This window comes from Barbus barbus (genome assembly GCF_936440315.1).
Source record: "Barbus barbus genome assembly, chromosome: 22".
NCBI lineage: Eukaryota > Metazoa > Chordata > Actinopteri > Cypriniformes > Cyprinidae > Barbus > Barbus barbus.
The window spans coordinates 11321108-11337352 of record NC_136750.1 but is presented as its reverse complement, the minus strand read 5'-3'; the positions used below and the strand labels follow the sequence as shown (position 1 = coordinate 11337352).

The following is a 16245-nucleotide window of genomic DNA, read 5'->3' as shown; positions in this document are numbered from 1 at the left end:
TCCAGTCTTCAGTGTCACATGATCTTCAGAAATCATTCTAATATACTGATTTACTGCTCAACAAACATTTCTGATTATTATCAATGTTAAAAACTATTGTGCTGCTTCATATTTTTGTGGAAAATGTGATACCATTCAGTCTTGGGTAAGATTAAAAATATAAATTAATATTTTTCTTCAACAATGTTGCATTAAATCAAAGATTATAGAATACAAAAAGGGACTTTGATTTAAATTGATTTAAGCGACAGTAAATATATTTACACTTATTACAAAGTACTTATATTTCAAATAAATGCGGTTCTTTAACTGAGAACCATTATACCAATAATAAAACCATTATTAATAACTGATAATTAAACCGCAAATTAGGCATCATTAGAATTATTTCTGAAGGGACACTGAAGACTGGATGATGCTGAAAATTCAACTTTGATCACAGCAATAAATTACATTTAAAATATCCTAAATAGAAAACCACTATTTTAAGTGTAATAATTCATTATATTTGGCTATTGTTTTACTGTATTGTTGATCAAATAAATTAAATATTCTTTCAAATAAATAAAAAGCCTTATTTATTTCAAACTTTTAACTACCAGTGTGTATATAAAATATGCTAATAGTGTGTGATTTAAGCAAATTATATTTTTATTAGGCCTATAATATAAATCACTTTCCTATGCACAGCACTCGAAAGCAAAAGTCTTCAGATTTACAGTGTTCTAGAGTAAGATTGAGAATGATTTTTATAGATTTTTAAACATTTTCTTAGACACGTAAAATCACGGAACAAAGCAGATTTACAAGAACTCTTATCTCGTGTCGACTGAAAACTGCATTATAGCCTACATAGTGATAATTCGAATAATGGCATTAAAATATGAGACATTTGAAAAGGCCAGTAATAGTTTGCATTCCTAAAAATTAATGTCTGTTATTTAACTAAACGGTTGGCAAATATTGCTGAATTGTCTTGTCATGTTTAGTGGTGAATGTGTACGCTTATATCTTACCTCAGCTGGCATTCAAGTCGCGCGCAGCTCAGCATCTGTGAACGGTAAATCCCGCCTTCTACACTTTGATTGGCTGTTTCAAACATTTTGACATTGACGAGCGCTTTTGAGCCGCTGCACTGAGCTGGAGCATGCTAAATTAATTAAATTAATTAGAATGCCCTGGGCCATTCGTCTGGACCGATGGAAGGATATACGTACATTTACTACAATCCAATTTTTTTATATATATTATGCAAAGGGCCGGTCCACATTGTACAGCGGCCCACCGGTCTCAACTCTGATTGGACGTCTTGTTCTCGATCTGGGGTGGGACTTCTTAGAATACTTCATATCAGACTAAACCATTTTTCGGGAGGGTAGAGGGTAGACAATTTCTTTAACCAAATTGCATGCTTTTTTGTGGTTTTCATAATATCTTAGTTATACAACTACTAAAATATTAGAATTATTCACAGAACATTGGCCTATATAGTATAATTCCTGGATTTTGTGGGGCCCCCTGGGCGGTGGATTTGTCCGGTGGAGAATTGTCCCCACCTTTCACCCCACTAGCGACGGCCCTGTATATGTGTGTATATATATATATATGTATATGTATATATGTATATGTATATGTGTATATATGTATATGTGTATATATATATATATGTGTATATATATATATATATATATATATATATATATATATATATATGTATATATATATATATATATATATATATATATATATAATGTATATATATGTATGTGTATATGTGTGTGTATATATGTATATGTGTATGTATATGTGTATGTGTATATATATCTATATATGTGTATGTGTATATATATCTATATGTATATGTGTATGTATGTGTGTGTGTATGTATGTGTGTCTATGTATATATATGTATGTGTATGTGTGTGTGTACGTATACGTGTGTATACACATATATGTATGGTATGTATGTATGTATGTATGTGTGTTACGGGCTGACGAGACGTGAGACGTGCAGATCCATGTGCAAAGCTTTATTGTAAATCATGGTCAAGACAGGCAGGGTCAATCAACAGCAGACAGGTATGGCAAGGGCAAAACACAGCAATCCGTGGAGCAAGCGTGGGTCGACGATTAGCGTACAATATCCAGAGGGCAAGGCAGAGAGAATAAACCAGGAAACCAGGCAGGAATCAGAACCAGGAAAACAAACAGGAAAACTATGACCGGAAAATGCTTTGTAGAGTAGACAGGCTAACAATACTCGGCAGTGAGCAAGAGCAAGTCCCAGGCTTAAATAGTGAGTGATGGTGATAGTGAAATGATAATCAGGTGTGGGCGAGATAGTGAACAGCTGTGCATGTCGTCAGTGCAATGGGTTGTGGGAAATGGAGTCCAATGTGTTGTGAGTGAAAAAGTCAATGGGGTGAATGGGTGACCTCTAGTGGCGGTTGACCGGGAGAGCATGGACCAGATTCGTGACATAGCCCCCCCCCCCCCCCAAAGAGCGGCTTCCAGACGCTCCTAAACAATCCAAGAGGGCGGTGGAGCGGAGGCGGAACAGGGGGAGGGACGGAGGGCCAGGTCCGTGAGGAAATGAGAAGACCGGGGACTGAGGCAGAACCGGCAGAGCAGGAAACCAGGGCGGAGCCAGAGGCCAGGTCAGGACCGACAGAGCAGAGGCCCACCAGGGTGGAGCAGACGGCACGGGAGCCCACCAGGGCGAAGTAGACGGCACGGGAGCCCACCAGGGCGAAGTAGACGGGACCGGAGCCCACCAGGGCGGAGCAGGCGAGACCGGAGCCCACCAGGGCAGAGCAGGCGAGACCAGAGCCCACCAGGGCGGAGCAGGCGAGACCAGAGCCCACCAGGGCGGAGCAGATGACCACCAGACCCGAGCAGAAGACCCTAGCCAGGAAGCAGACTGGGCAGGAAACCACGGCAGAGTCTGAGATCTGGGGGAAACAGAGACAGACAACACAGGGAGAGCAGAGACAGACAACACAGAGAGAGTCCCCATGGTCACAGGGGCCGTGACCGGGCAGGATGGAACCAGAGCCTACCTGGGCAGAGCAGGAGACCCCCAGAGCCATACAGCTAACCACCACCGAGGAGCAGACAGAGCCGGAGCCCACCAGTGTGGAGTAGACAGGGCAGAGGATCTCCACGGTGGAGACACTGGTCAGGAAGCCATGGCAGGATCAGGGATCTGGGGAGAACAGAGACAGACACCACAGAGAGAGTCCCCATGGTCACAGGGGCCGCAGGTCGAGAGTTCATGGACGGTCTCTATGGCTGTGGCAGGACAGGACGAAGCTTCACAGACGGCCTCAATAGCCGTGACAGGGCAGGGCAAGGATTCACAGACAGCCTCTTTGGCCGTGACAGGACAGGGTGTGAGTTCACAGACGGCCTCCTTGGCCGTGACAGTACAGGGCGTGAGTTCACAGGCGGCCTCTTTGTGGCGCTCAGGAGGAGCGGGCACTTGAGGGCGCTCTGGAGGAGCGGGCACTTGAGGGCGCTCTGGAGGAGCGGGCACTTGAGGGTCTGGAACGGCACTCCTGGCCGTGACTTGAGAACTGGATTCTCGGGATTCGGGATCGGCATTGACTTGAGCTACAGGAAGTTCTGGAGTGGCCTCTGTGGCTGTGACAGGGCAGACAGTGAGTTCAGGAACGGGCGCCACCACCTCGGGAGGTTCTGCAGCGGAAGCTGCCACCTCTGGAGGCACTGGAGCAGACTCGAGAACAGAAGAGGCCTCAGGAACAGACTCGTGGACAGGAGAGGCCTCAGGAGCACAGTGTGGAGCCCACACACTCAAAATGGCGACCGCCATAACGGGAAGCACTGAGGTCAGGGGAACAGTCTCTGTAACAGCCAGGGTTGAGGCCCTGGGAATGCCAACTACTCGCACTGACATCAGTGGTGGGTCCATCACACTGGATATCAGAACTCGAAGGACTGACCTTGAATCTGTGGTAACAGCCTCTGGCAGTTCGGCGGAGGTGTGAAAAGACTCTGGCTGAGGAGCTGAGGCGTGAAGAGACTCTGGCTGAGGAGCTGAGGCGTGAAGAGACTCTGGCTGGAGCACTGAGACGTGGTGTGACTCTGGCTGGAGCACTGAGACGTGGTGTGACTCTGGCTGGAGCACTGAGACGTGGTGTGACTCTGGCTGGAGCATTGAGACGTGGTGTGACTCTGGCTGGAGCACTGAGACGTGGTGTGACTCTGGCTGGAGCACTGAGGCGTGGTGTGACTCTGGCTGGAGCACTGAGGCGTGGTGTGACTCTGGCTCACACCACACAAAAGGTTACATGTTACCCTGGACTGCATTTCCCATTATCCACTGCACTAAGTACACACAGCTGTCTCAATCACTCGCTCACCTGAATGCTATTACACTCACTATATAAAACACACTCAGATCCTGCTTTAGTCGCCGAGTATTGTAAGCACTTATCGCTATCCTAGATGATACTTTCTTTACGGAGCCTGTCTTAGTTTTCATAATCTTTGTCTTAGTCATAGTCTTAGTCATTAGCCTTGGCTTGCCTGTTTCGGATTGTGTTTTCCCCTGCCTGGATTATTGTTGTGTACCTGGATTATCTCTCTTTGCCTTACCCTTTTGGATACTGCTCACCGATCGAAGACCCACGCTTGTGCTAGGAATACTCTTTGTCTTGCCTCATCTGTGACTGTTTGCTGTTTATCGACCCATGCTCGTTCCTGACCATGTCTTCCAATAAAACCCTGCAGATGGATCCGCACGTTTCAGGTTCTGATCATTTCCTAACAAATAGCATGTTCAAATATCTAATGTAAATGTTCAAATAAAGCTTTGAAAAAGCTTCATAAAAAGGTAAACCTCACATTTCAGCCTTTAAATAAAGTAAAGTGTTAAGTCAAAATGATAATTAATAAATGATTATATGTATTTCAGAATCAGAATCAAAATGAGCTTTATTGGCCAAGTATGTTTACACATACAAGGAATTTGTTGTAGTGACAGAAGCTCCACAGTGCAACAGAAAGACAGTAACAGGACAGGACACAGGTAATAAAACAAAATAACAAGAAATAGCCAATAGCCAATGTACAAAGTAGCAAAAAAATAAAAAAATACACAATATATAATATATAATATAGGCGACTATGTATGTACAGGTCAAGTATGTGAACCACAGTCCATGGGGGTGGTGATGGCGCAGTGGATAAGACACATGCCTTTGGTGTGAGAGACCCGGGTTCGAATCCACTGTGAGACACCAATGTGTCCCTGAGCAAGACACTTAACCCCTAGTTGCTCCAGAGGCGTGCGACCTCTGACATATATAGCAATTGTAAGTCGCTTTGGATAAAAGCGTCAGCTAAATTAATAAATGTAAATGTAAGTATGTGCAAATTAGAAATGAGAAAAATAAAAATAAAATAAGTGAGTGTGGTGAATGGATAATGAATTATAGTTGTGTTCCACGTTTATTTATTGAGTGTTCATGAGATGTATTGACTTAGGGAAGAAACTGTTCCTGTGTCTGGTCGTTCTGGTGCTCAGAGCTGTGTAGCGCAGAAAGTGGCGAAGAAAGTACAACCTCTGCTGGGCCTTCCTGACAATGGAGTCAATGTGAATATCCCACTTCAGGTCCTGAGAGATGGTGGTGCCCAGGAATCTGAATGACTCCACTGCAGTCACAGTGCTGTTCATGATGGTGAGTGGGGGGAGAGCAGGGGGGTTTCTCCTGAAGTCCACGATCATCTCCACAGTTTTGAGCGTGTTAAGCTCCAGGTTGTTGAGACTGCACCAGACAGCCAGCTCCTTAACCTCCTGTCTGTAAGCAGACTCGTCATCGTCCTGGATGAGGCCAATCAGTGTGGTGTCGTCTGCGAACTTCAGGAGCTTGACAGAGGGGTCTTTAGATGTGCAGTCGTTGGTGTAGAGGGAGAAGAGCAGTGGGGAGAGAATGCAGCCCTGAGGAGCTCCAGTGCTGATGGTGCGAGTGCTGGATGTGAATTTGCCAAGCTTTACTAACTGCTGTCTGTCTGTCAGGAAGCTGTTGATCCACTGGCAGACGGAGGTGGGGACGGAGAGCTGAGTTAGTTTATTTTGAAGGGTTTCCGGGATAATGGTGTTAAAAGCAGAGCTGAAGTCCACAAACAGGATCCTCACATAAGTCCCTGGTCTGTCCAGATGCTGCAGGATGAAGTGCAGTCCCATGTTGACTGCATCATCCACAGACCTGTTTGCTCTGTAGGCAAACTGCAGGGGGTCCAGTAAGGGTCCAGTGATGTCCTTCAGATGAGCCAGAATCAGTCTTTCGAATGATTTCATGGCTATAGACGTTAGGGCCACAGGTCTGTAGTCATTAAGTCCAGTAATTTTGTGTTTCTTTGGGACGGGGATGATGGTGGAGCGTTTGAAGCATGAGGGGACTTCACACAGCTCCAGTGATCTATTGAAGCTCTGTGTGAAGATGGGGGCCAGCTGATCAGCACAGATTTTTAGGCAGGCTGGTGACACACCATCTGGACCAGGTACTTTGCTTCTTTTGTTCTTCCTGAAGACCTGGCACACATCATCTTCGCTGATTTGAATTGTAGGGGAGAGGGGGGTTGCTGGAGGTGTGAATGGTTGTGTGGAGGGGTGTTCTGGGCGGGTGTGGGGTGATCGTTCAAAACGACAAAAGAACTCGTTTAAGTCGTCTGCCAGGTGTTGATTCTCCAGAGTGCTGGGGGGGGGGGGTTGTAGCTGGTGATGTCCTTCAATCCTAACCACACTGAAGCAGGATCACTGGAAGAGAATTTGTTCCTGAGCTTGTCAGAATAATTCCTCTTTGCCACTCTGATCTCCTTTTCCAGTGTGTATTTGGCCTGTTTGTACAAGACTTTATCCCCCTTTCTGTGAGCATCTTCTTTGGCCTGATGGAGCTGTCTGAGTTTGGCAGTGAACCATGGTTTGTCGTTGTAGAATAGATGAGTCCTGGTAGGAATGCACATGTCCTCACAGAAACTGATATAAGATGTTACAGTCTCTGTGAGCTCGTCCAGGTCATTTGCTGCAGCTTCAAAAACAGTCCAATCAGTCAGGTCGAAACAGGCTTGTAAATCCCACTCTGTTTCGTTAGTCCATCTTTTAACAGATCTTAATACAGGCTTTGCAGACTTAAGTTTCTGCCTGTAGGATGGAATAAGATGAACCAAACAGTGATCAGAGAGTCCTAAAGCTGCTCGTGGAACAGAGTGATATGCGTCCTTTATTGTTGTGTAACAGTGATCCAATATATTACTGTCTCTGGTGGGACATGTGATGTGCTGTCTGTATTTTGGCAGTTCACGGGAGCGATTTGCTTTGTTAAAGTCCCCGAGAATGATTAAAACAGAGTCCGGGTGTTGTTGCTCACTCTCTGTGATCAGATCAGTGAGTTTCTGTAAAGCTGTGCTCACGTGCGCTTGCGGTGGAATGTAAACACTCACGAGAATGAACGAGCAGAACTCCCGCGGCGAATAGAACGGCTTGCAGTTAATGAAGAGCGTTTCTAAATCTGAGCAGCACATCTTCTTTAACACAGTTACATCTGTACACCACCTCTCATTGATGTAAAAGCATGTCCCGCCGCCGCGCGATTTCCCCGTTGATTCTGTGTCCCGATCTGCTCTGATCAGCTGGTAATTAGGCAGATGAATCGCGCTGTCCGGTATGTCGCCATTCAACCAGGTTTCCGTGAAACACCGAGCAGCAGAGTTAGAAAAGTCCTTGTTTGTCCGGGAGAGCAGAAGGAGTTCGTCCGTTTTGTTGGGTAGAGAGCGGAGATTCGACAAATGGATGCTAGGTAACGCCGTTCTAAATCCGCGCTGACGAAGTTTCACGAGCGCGCCGGCTCGCTTTCCCCGCCTGCGCCTCCTGTAGCGTTTGACCAGAGCTACGGCTCCACCAACTACAATGTCCAGCAAAACGTCCGAAAAATCAAAAACCGGTAGAAGATTTTGTGGTGTGTTCTGCCGAATGTTCAGCAGATCATCCCTGGTAAAACTGATCTTATTTGAAAAACAAAAAACAGGAAAAACAAACAAAAGCAATACGAACACTGAAGAGCAACGCACAATAGCTGCCATCAGCGGCGCCATTTGTCCAAGTAAATTTTATTTGCTCCATAAATATTCTAGATGGCTTATCTGAATTGTTTAAGTGTGTAGAATCCACATAAGCTTGTTTTTCATCAACCGGCCAAAATTTACAGCAGGGCATGCAAATTCGGTCTGTTTTTGGCCAGACAGAAACTGCACACAGGCTGAAGGTAAATATAAGTCTCTGTAAATCCACTCACAGACACTAGGTGGCGCTTATGGAAAAGCTGAATTACAAACTCTGTGGACAAAGCAGTATTTTGATTTAAGAACACTTCCTTTAAGAGTGAACTACATGGAGCGAAGATGAAAAGAAAATGCCATCGAATCGTTTCTGAAGACAGTCAGAACCTTCAGAGGTACATTCATATAATTAATTAATTCATATATTAATTTGTATAATTCCCTTGGCACTCTTTTAAATCCTCCCAGCTTTTCCGCCCTGTTTTCACTCAAAACTAAACTATTCTGTGTGCTGTGACTGTTACTTAAAACTCTGCTTTATGCTGGACAGTATTTATTTATCGTGAGTTGTTCAAATCACGGTAATCGAATACGGTTTTAATAATAATTAAAATAGGAAACGGTAATGCTAACCGTGGGGAATTTTATCATGATTAATCATCAAACTGGTAATCGTTACATCCCTAGATCTGTTTTTAGTTGTTTTAATACTACAATTGATTGCTTCTGTTGTCCTCATTTGTAAGTCGCATTGGATAAGTCGCTTTGGATATTCACTTAATGTCTTAAGTGAATGTTCTGGGAACTGTTGGGGAAAAATATTGAATGTGTAACATTATATTAGATCTGTGCATTACAGTAGATTTTAATATATAGGCCGTCTGTCTCAATGTTAATCAAACAATAAATGAAAAGACGGAATGACACAAAGACCTTACATCATTAAAAATCTATTTAAAGAAATGTGTGAAAAGTTCAGCATATGGCATTAACTGCAGTCATTTTTTTTTAGACCCAGTTATTTCTAAACTTTGCCCAACCTCGGCCCTTCGCCGAGAGTTTGCTTTGCCAAATCTGCCATTTTTGTCTGACAAACAAACCAAACATGAGAGTAGATTAACTTGGTGGACTTGAACTTGAAAAATAGTGTATATTGACATCTTTTCACAGTTGAAACGAGATACCTTCTGATGTTCATTCATGTTTATTTTGTGCTATAACTAGTAAGAGATGATCGGTTCACATGCCACTTGAACTGAGGTGCTACAGCAATCTGTCACAACACATTATTAAGAGCCACACAACAGTATTTGTTTGAATTTTTTTGAAACTGACAAAATTTGAACTCTTTAATACCGAAAGTAAAGTGCTGTCTTGTATGTCGGCTTGTTGTCAGTGTTTTCTTTGCTTCGTGATGTATTTTTCACTGCATGAGAACATGTTGCATAAAAGTGCCATGGATTGTCGGATGGTTTGTCGGACGAAGCAACAGTAACTAAGGGCGGGTCTTTGCAAAGGGTCAATTTAAGTGGGAAAGTCGTGGCCTAATGGTTAGAGAGTCGGACTCGTAATCGAAAGGTTGTGGGTTCGAGTCCCCGGCCGGCAGGGATTGTAGGTGGGGGGAGTGAATGTACAGCGCTCTCTCCACCCTCAATACCACGACTGAGGTGCCCTTGAGCAATCCCCCAACTGCTCCCTGGGTGCTGCAGCATGGCTGCCCACTGCTCCGGGTGTGTGTTCACGGTGTGTGTGTGTGTGTGTGTGTGCATTTGTTCACTACTCACTGCTGTGTGTGTGCACTTGGATGGGTTAAACGCAGAGCACCAATTTCGAGTATGGGTCACCATACTTGACAATACGTCACGACTTTACTTTTTTACTTTTTTATTTAGAGTAGCAGAAGGTTGCTGGCTCAGGTTCTGTGATAAAATCATAAACATCTTTCTTACAGCAGAAAATTACATCTGGAGTTTGTGCTTGACTGCAGGGTCAGAATTAACATGCTGCCTATGGCCAGTGTTTATTTTACTTTGCTTGGCAGTGGAATCTGGTAAAATAGATTAACATAGTTAATAAATATATAATAAATTACTAATAAATTTGTAATTACCAAACTAAAATTAGATACTCTAAATTATTACTTTTTTGCATTTTTTTTCTCATATTGTACAAAAATTAAACATAAACCGTGCGAAATGACCCAAGTTGCATAAAAATCTATTCCAAATGATATTAAAATAAAGTATTTTGTGTATATAAACGGTTAATTGAATATTTTATATAGTTTTATATAGTAACTATATACAGTTTTATATAGTTTTTTTTAAGGTCATACCACATGATATCCAAATGTGGTAACTACATACCAGCCATTAAAAAGGTTATTTTTTTCCAAATTTGAAAGAGTTACAAACCTACTTGATGCTTCTGTGGGTCCTTGGCAAATTGTTATATGATGCAATGTCATATCTTTGAATCTATTTCAACATAAAAGTACCAAAATGGTAGTTTCTTGATGGTGGCACCACATGATATTTCATAAAATGGAGATTATCGGACAAAGTTTGTTTGAATATTATGATGGAAATATAAATACAAATGCTTTACAATTTTATACAGGACTACAAAACACTTTGGAAATCATGCCAAATAGTGCAGAAAATTAATCTGAATAAATTTAGGGTAACTTCAAAGATGTTTCCAAAACAATAGTTATGGCCGGATGGTCGCACCACATTTTTGACGCTTTGAATAACAGAAAAATTACAAATAACTAAAGTATTTTGAAAAGTTAATGTTGGTATATATGTGGGAGTGGTACTTCTTATATATGCCATCTTTTTATGCATTTAAACCAATTTTAGCTGAAAAAATGCAATCGGACAGAAAATGTAGGCATCACGTCATTGACCCGGGTATAGCTCAGTCATTTTTATTTATTTTTTGTCAGATTCCAGCTACTCGTATGTAATTTAAAAGGTCTTTTAATAGAGAATGTAAAAATAAAAAAATACATTTTTTTATTTTTTTTTTATTTGCTCATTGTGACTCATTTTGCCAGAACTCTCACGCGCACACACACAAACACACATATGGGTCACGTTAATTTAAATAGAAAAAAAAAAGGGTCGCTCTTAAAGTTTAAAAACCACTGGCTTAGAGCCTTGTTGTCATTCCTGTCAAAGAAATAAATATGGTGCTACCCTGACCTGAGGTCTTTTATAAATGATTCCCATTACAAGCTTGGGAAGATGGTTGGCATGTTGGGTTTTCAAATGCACATCATGAGTGACCCAAATTCATAGATGGAGTCTGTATGAAGCAGCATTTAATAACATTTATACAAGTGATGCACTTTTTTTTTTTTTTTTTTTGATATATACAAGAGAATGGAAGGGAATATACAGAATTTGTTTGTTTTGTTTGTCTCTGCAGAAAGAGCCTTATATAGTTTTGAGTGTGCATTCCACCCTGTGTTCAGCCTGACATCAGGCACGTGTCGACTGGACTACAGCAGACCAGAGAACAGGTGAGACCTTCGTTACAGTCGTAATCATGTTACAGGTGCCCTGAAAGATATGCAGCACACTATTTCTTGTTGGTATTACATCTATATTGTTACTCTTCATTTCCATTAAAAGAGTCTTAAATTTTGATGAAATCTCTCTCACTCTCTTCTGTATCTACAGGGCCTTTTATTTAGTGCTGTTCAAGCATATGTTATTTCTGGAGAAGAGAGGTTGTCCACGCACAGCCCTGGAGTACTGTAAACTGATTCTGAGGTACTAGCCCACATCAGATTCATACAATAAATTTATCACATTCATAAGACAAAATCCATCATCCATGGTCAGTCAGCCAGATGTATTGTGTAAAGCATGACTTGAATATGCTTCCAGTCTGGATCCAGATAGTGACCCTCTCTGCATGCTGCTGATCTTTGACTTCCTGTGCCTGCGATGTCGTGAGTACACCACCCTCATCCGACTCTATGAGGAATGGGAGGTAAAGAACTCATCGTTAATCGTCAGTAGGCTTTTAATCAAATTCTGTGTGGTTGTTTGTGTGCTCATAAAAGAGGAATGCCCACCACAGCAGTTGTTAACACAAAACAAAAGGAATGCCCACCTCAGTTCTTTTATTTCAGAGTCAGTCCATCTTAAATGTTAGTTCTCCCCAAAATGAAAATTCTGTCATTAATTACTCACCCTCATGTCATTCCAAACCCGTACGACCTTCGTTCATCTTCAGAACACAAATTAAGAGGTTTTTGATTAAATCAGAGAGCTATCTGACACTCCATAGACAGCAACACAACTGAAATGTTCCCAGATCCAGAAACGTAGTAAATACATTGGTAAAACAGTCCGTGTGACATCAGTGGATCAACTTCACTTTTGCGACGCTACAATAGCTACAATAGCTCTCCGATTTCATCAAAAACATCTTAATTTGTGTTCCAAAGATGAACGAAGGTCTTACGGGTTTGGAACGACATGAGGGTGAGTAATCAATGACAGAATTTTCATTTTGGGGTGAACTAACCCTTTAAGTGGTCCAGTGGAGATTGATTTATTTAATTTTCCTCTATATATTGATATTGCAAAACCACCATTTAAAAAAAATACTTGGTTTAACTCGGCGGTTCTGAATTCCAGTCCTCGTGCCCCCCCGCTCTGCATATTTTGCATGTTTCTCTTAGTTAACACACCCGATTCAGATAATCTGCTCATTAGAAGTGAGCTCCGTGCATGAACTGTGTTCCGATTGACATGATCCCTACACAGTGTCCATTGCTCCCTACTCCCTGAGCAGGGGAAATCCGTTGAAGTTTACTTCACTTCGGAACATTCATTCACGGATTTGCACTGCGCAGCGTCTTTACACACAGACAAGTGGATATCTTATACAATTGAAATTCACGTCTTGCACACTTTAATGCACTTTGAATGAAACATATAGGTGCGCTTCGAACTGGAATCATGGCGGAATATCCTGTGATGTCCACTTCGCAGGGCACTTACGTTCGAATAGAACAGACGTCTGAAGCGATAAGAGAACCATACAAAATGTGCAGAGCGGGGGATTGCGAGGACTGGAATTGAGAACCGCTGGTTTAACTACAGTGGCCATCTTTTTTACCATGGCCCACAACAAATTTAAATTTTTTGGTTATGCTGTTGTTTATGGAAACGTAAGTATGGTCTAAGCTCCTTGAGGCAAGCACTGAGCTACTGCTGATAGAAATGTGGGGAAAAGCTCTCTGCGTTCATGTTTTTGGAGATATGAACAGATGCAATATAAAAATAACATAATAAAAATTAAATGATTACTACCTAAAAACTGTGACGGGCTATATTTAGTAATACTTAGTAATGGGGAAGTCGTGGCCTAATGGTTAGAGAATTGGACTCGTAATCGAAAGGTTGCGGGTTCGAGTCCCCGGCCGGCAGGGATTGTAGATGGGGGGAGTGAATGTCCAGCGCTCTCTCCACCCTCAATACCACGACTGAGGTGCCCTTGAGCAAGGCACCGAATCCCCAACTGCTCCCCGGGCGCTGCAGCATAAATGGCTGCCCACTGCTCCGGGTGTGTGTTCACGGTGTGTGTGTGTGTGTGTGTGTGTGTGTGCGCATTTGTTCACTACTCACTGCTGTGTGTGTGCGCACTTGGATGGGTTAAACACAGAGCACCAATTTCGAGTATGGGTCACCATACTTGACAATACGTCACGACTTTACGACTTTACTTTTTAATACGCCTTGTGATGTAAGCGGTAGTCTTATTTAAGAATAAAATAACATTAAGTATATACATATTTTAAATACACAATGCCCATGTTACAGGGAGTGGTGTTTAGATGAATATGTAAATATGTACTGCATGCTTTCCTCTCAATAACAAAATAAACTCATAAACAAAAATGAAAGTGGTGAGAAAACAGCAGTTAAGAAATCATCTCATTGTGTGGATATGTTTGCACCTGCTCTGTAATTCAACACTTAAGTCAACTCATGTCAAGTTTACTTGTATAGCATTTCAAACAATAGATTACAAGCAGCTTTACAGAATTACAACTTCAAATTCTATTGTAAAGCAACTCTCCAGTGTATTCATGGTTTTACAGTTATATATAAAAAGATGCAGCTTTAACAAGATTCTTATATCCACTGTAGTTATTGTTTGTAGGTTTTAGTCTCTGACCAGTTACTGAAGTATCTTCTCAATGTTCACAAAAAGAACTTTCAATAATGCATATTCAACTGTTGACCAATAAATATGTTAAATATTTTTAGTGGTGGAGATGAAGTTGTTTAACATTCGGGACTCAACACGCAATCTGTTATGCTACTGAATAGCTGTGCTTAGCACCTAAATAATACACACTTAGCATTGTGGTACTTCGCACATTTAACATTCTCTGTACTTCTGTTGATTTAGGTCCATCGAAATCTGTCCCAGCTGCCAAACTTTTCCTTTTCTGTGGGTCTTTCCTACTATCATCTGAGCCAACAGGAAGACATTTCACCTGTGGAGAACCAACAGCTAAAACAGAAATCCAATGTACTACTGCAGAACGCTCTCATCATGTTTCCTGGTGGTGAGGATCAATTATTTCAACACTTCCTTCAAACCTATTTTTGATATTTAAAAAAATAAATTTAAGGTAAGAGGGCCCAACAAATAAATAAAAACCAAACACCGGCATGTTATATTGTTTATTTGTAACGAAGAAGCCTGGCTGTTAACACATTTTAAACTAAAGTGCACAAAATTGTGTTCAAAGTGCAAAAAAAACAACAAAAAACAATTCAGTTTTTTCCCACCCTATTGGGCATTTAGTCACTTTACATTCAGAGGAAAAACTGCGGTTTGAGGAAAACATTGGATGAGGTGTGAGTAAACTCTGAAATTATTAAAATGCACCTAGATCAATTATTGAATTCAAAACATGAAATTGCTTGATGGGAGCGTGTTCCAAAAATGTTTTGGAGTGGTATGTTTTAGGATTTTTTAGGGATTTTCTTAGACGTTTTTGGTACAATGGAATACACCATTTAAAATAACTGCATTTAATGTAAATAGGAAAAGTGCAACTATAATATGCATTATGTCATATGTATGTATTATTTCATCACAACAGTATTACATAAAGTGCAGTAAAACTCTTATACAGCTGCAGGATAAGCTCTTGTGCATAGCTGGCATTGTACTCTCTTAGGTCCTGGAAGCTGTCCTCTGTAAAATGTGCAGCACACAGATAAATGTTGGGGTTGTAATGATCAGGAAATGACTATTAAATGAGTTAAAAATGGTAAAAAAACAAACAAACAAAAAAACAGCGTTTCTTCGCCATTCGACATGCTTCCAAAGCAGCTCTTCTACTTTCTTTCTAGCGCAGCTCAACCAGACCTCGATGCCTTTTACTCCTACAGCAATTTCCAAGTTCTCATTTTCCCACACTCCCCATCTGACTGGAAGAGGTGGAGGTACTGATCTGCTTTTCTCTAATGATTGGAAATGTATTCCTTTACCTTCTCTGGGTATTAAGAGCTTCTTTGAATCACATTCAGTCACTATTACCCACGTTTTTAAAATCCTTTTTGTAGTTGTTTATCGACCCCCAGGACCACAAGGTAACTTCTTGGATGTATTAGATGTGCTGCTCTCAACCTTTCCCGAGGATGGTACTCCCCTAGTTATGCTTGGAGACTTCAATATCCACCTAGATAAATCTCAGGGTGCAGACTTCCACATTCTGCTTGCCTCTTTTGATCTCAAGAGAGTGTTAAATACGGCTACTCACAAATCAGGCAACCAATTGGACCTTATTTACACACGACACTGCTCCACTGATCATGTGCGGGTTACTCCACTGCACACCTTGGATCACTTCCTCCTCACTCCTTAAACTCAACATGGTTCCTGACACAACACATACCCCTCCACATGTCATCTTTCAACCTAACCTACTCTCACTTTCACCTTCCTGGCTATCTGCTATGGTTTCATCTTTGCTTCCTTCCCCTAAACAGTTATCATCTCTTGATGCTAACAGTACTACTGAAACTTTCTGCTCCACTCTTACATCTTTAGACACTGTCTGCCCTTTGTCTTCCAGGCCAACATCGTTCTTAGCTCAGGGCTGCTAAAAGGGTATAGTGA

General features: G+C 41.7%; 1 protein-coding gene across 3 annotated transcripts in view; it reads left to right on the top strand.

Moving 5' to 3' along the window:
• Positions 1–16245, top strand: part of LOC306888532 (ribosome quality control complex subunit TCF25-like) — a 120257-nt gene that overhangs the window by 50696 nt on the left and 53316 nt on the right. For all 3 annotated transcript variants that reach the window (XM_079446886.1, XM_079446887.1, XM_079446888.1), the window contains exons 9-12: positions 11515–11608; positions 11769–11861; positions 11979–12084; positions 14521–14680. In XM_079446886.1, the coding sequence (XP_079303012.1) occupies positions 11515–11608; positions 11769–11861; positions 11979–12084; positions 14521–14680 (453 nt within the window). The remainder of the gene's footprint in view (positions 1–11514; positions 11609–11768; positions 11862–11978; positions 12085–14520; positions 14681–16245) is intronic.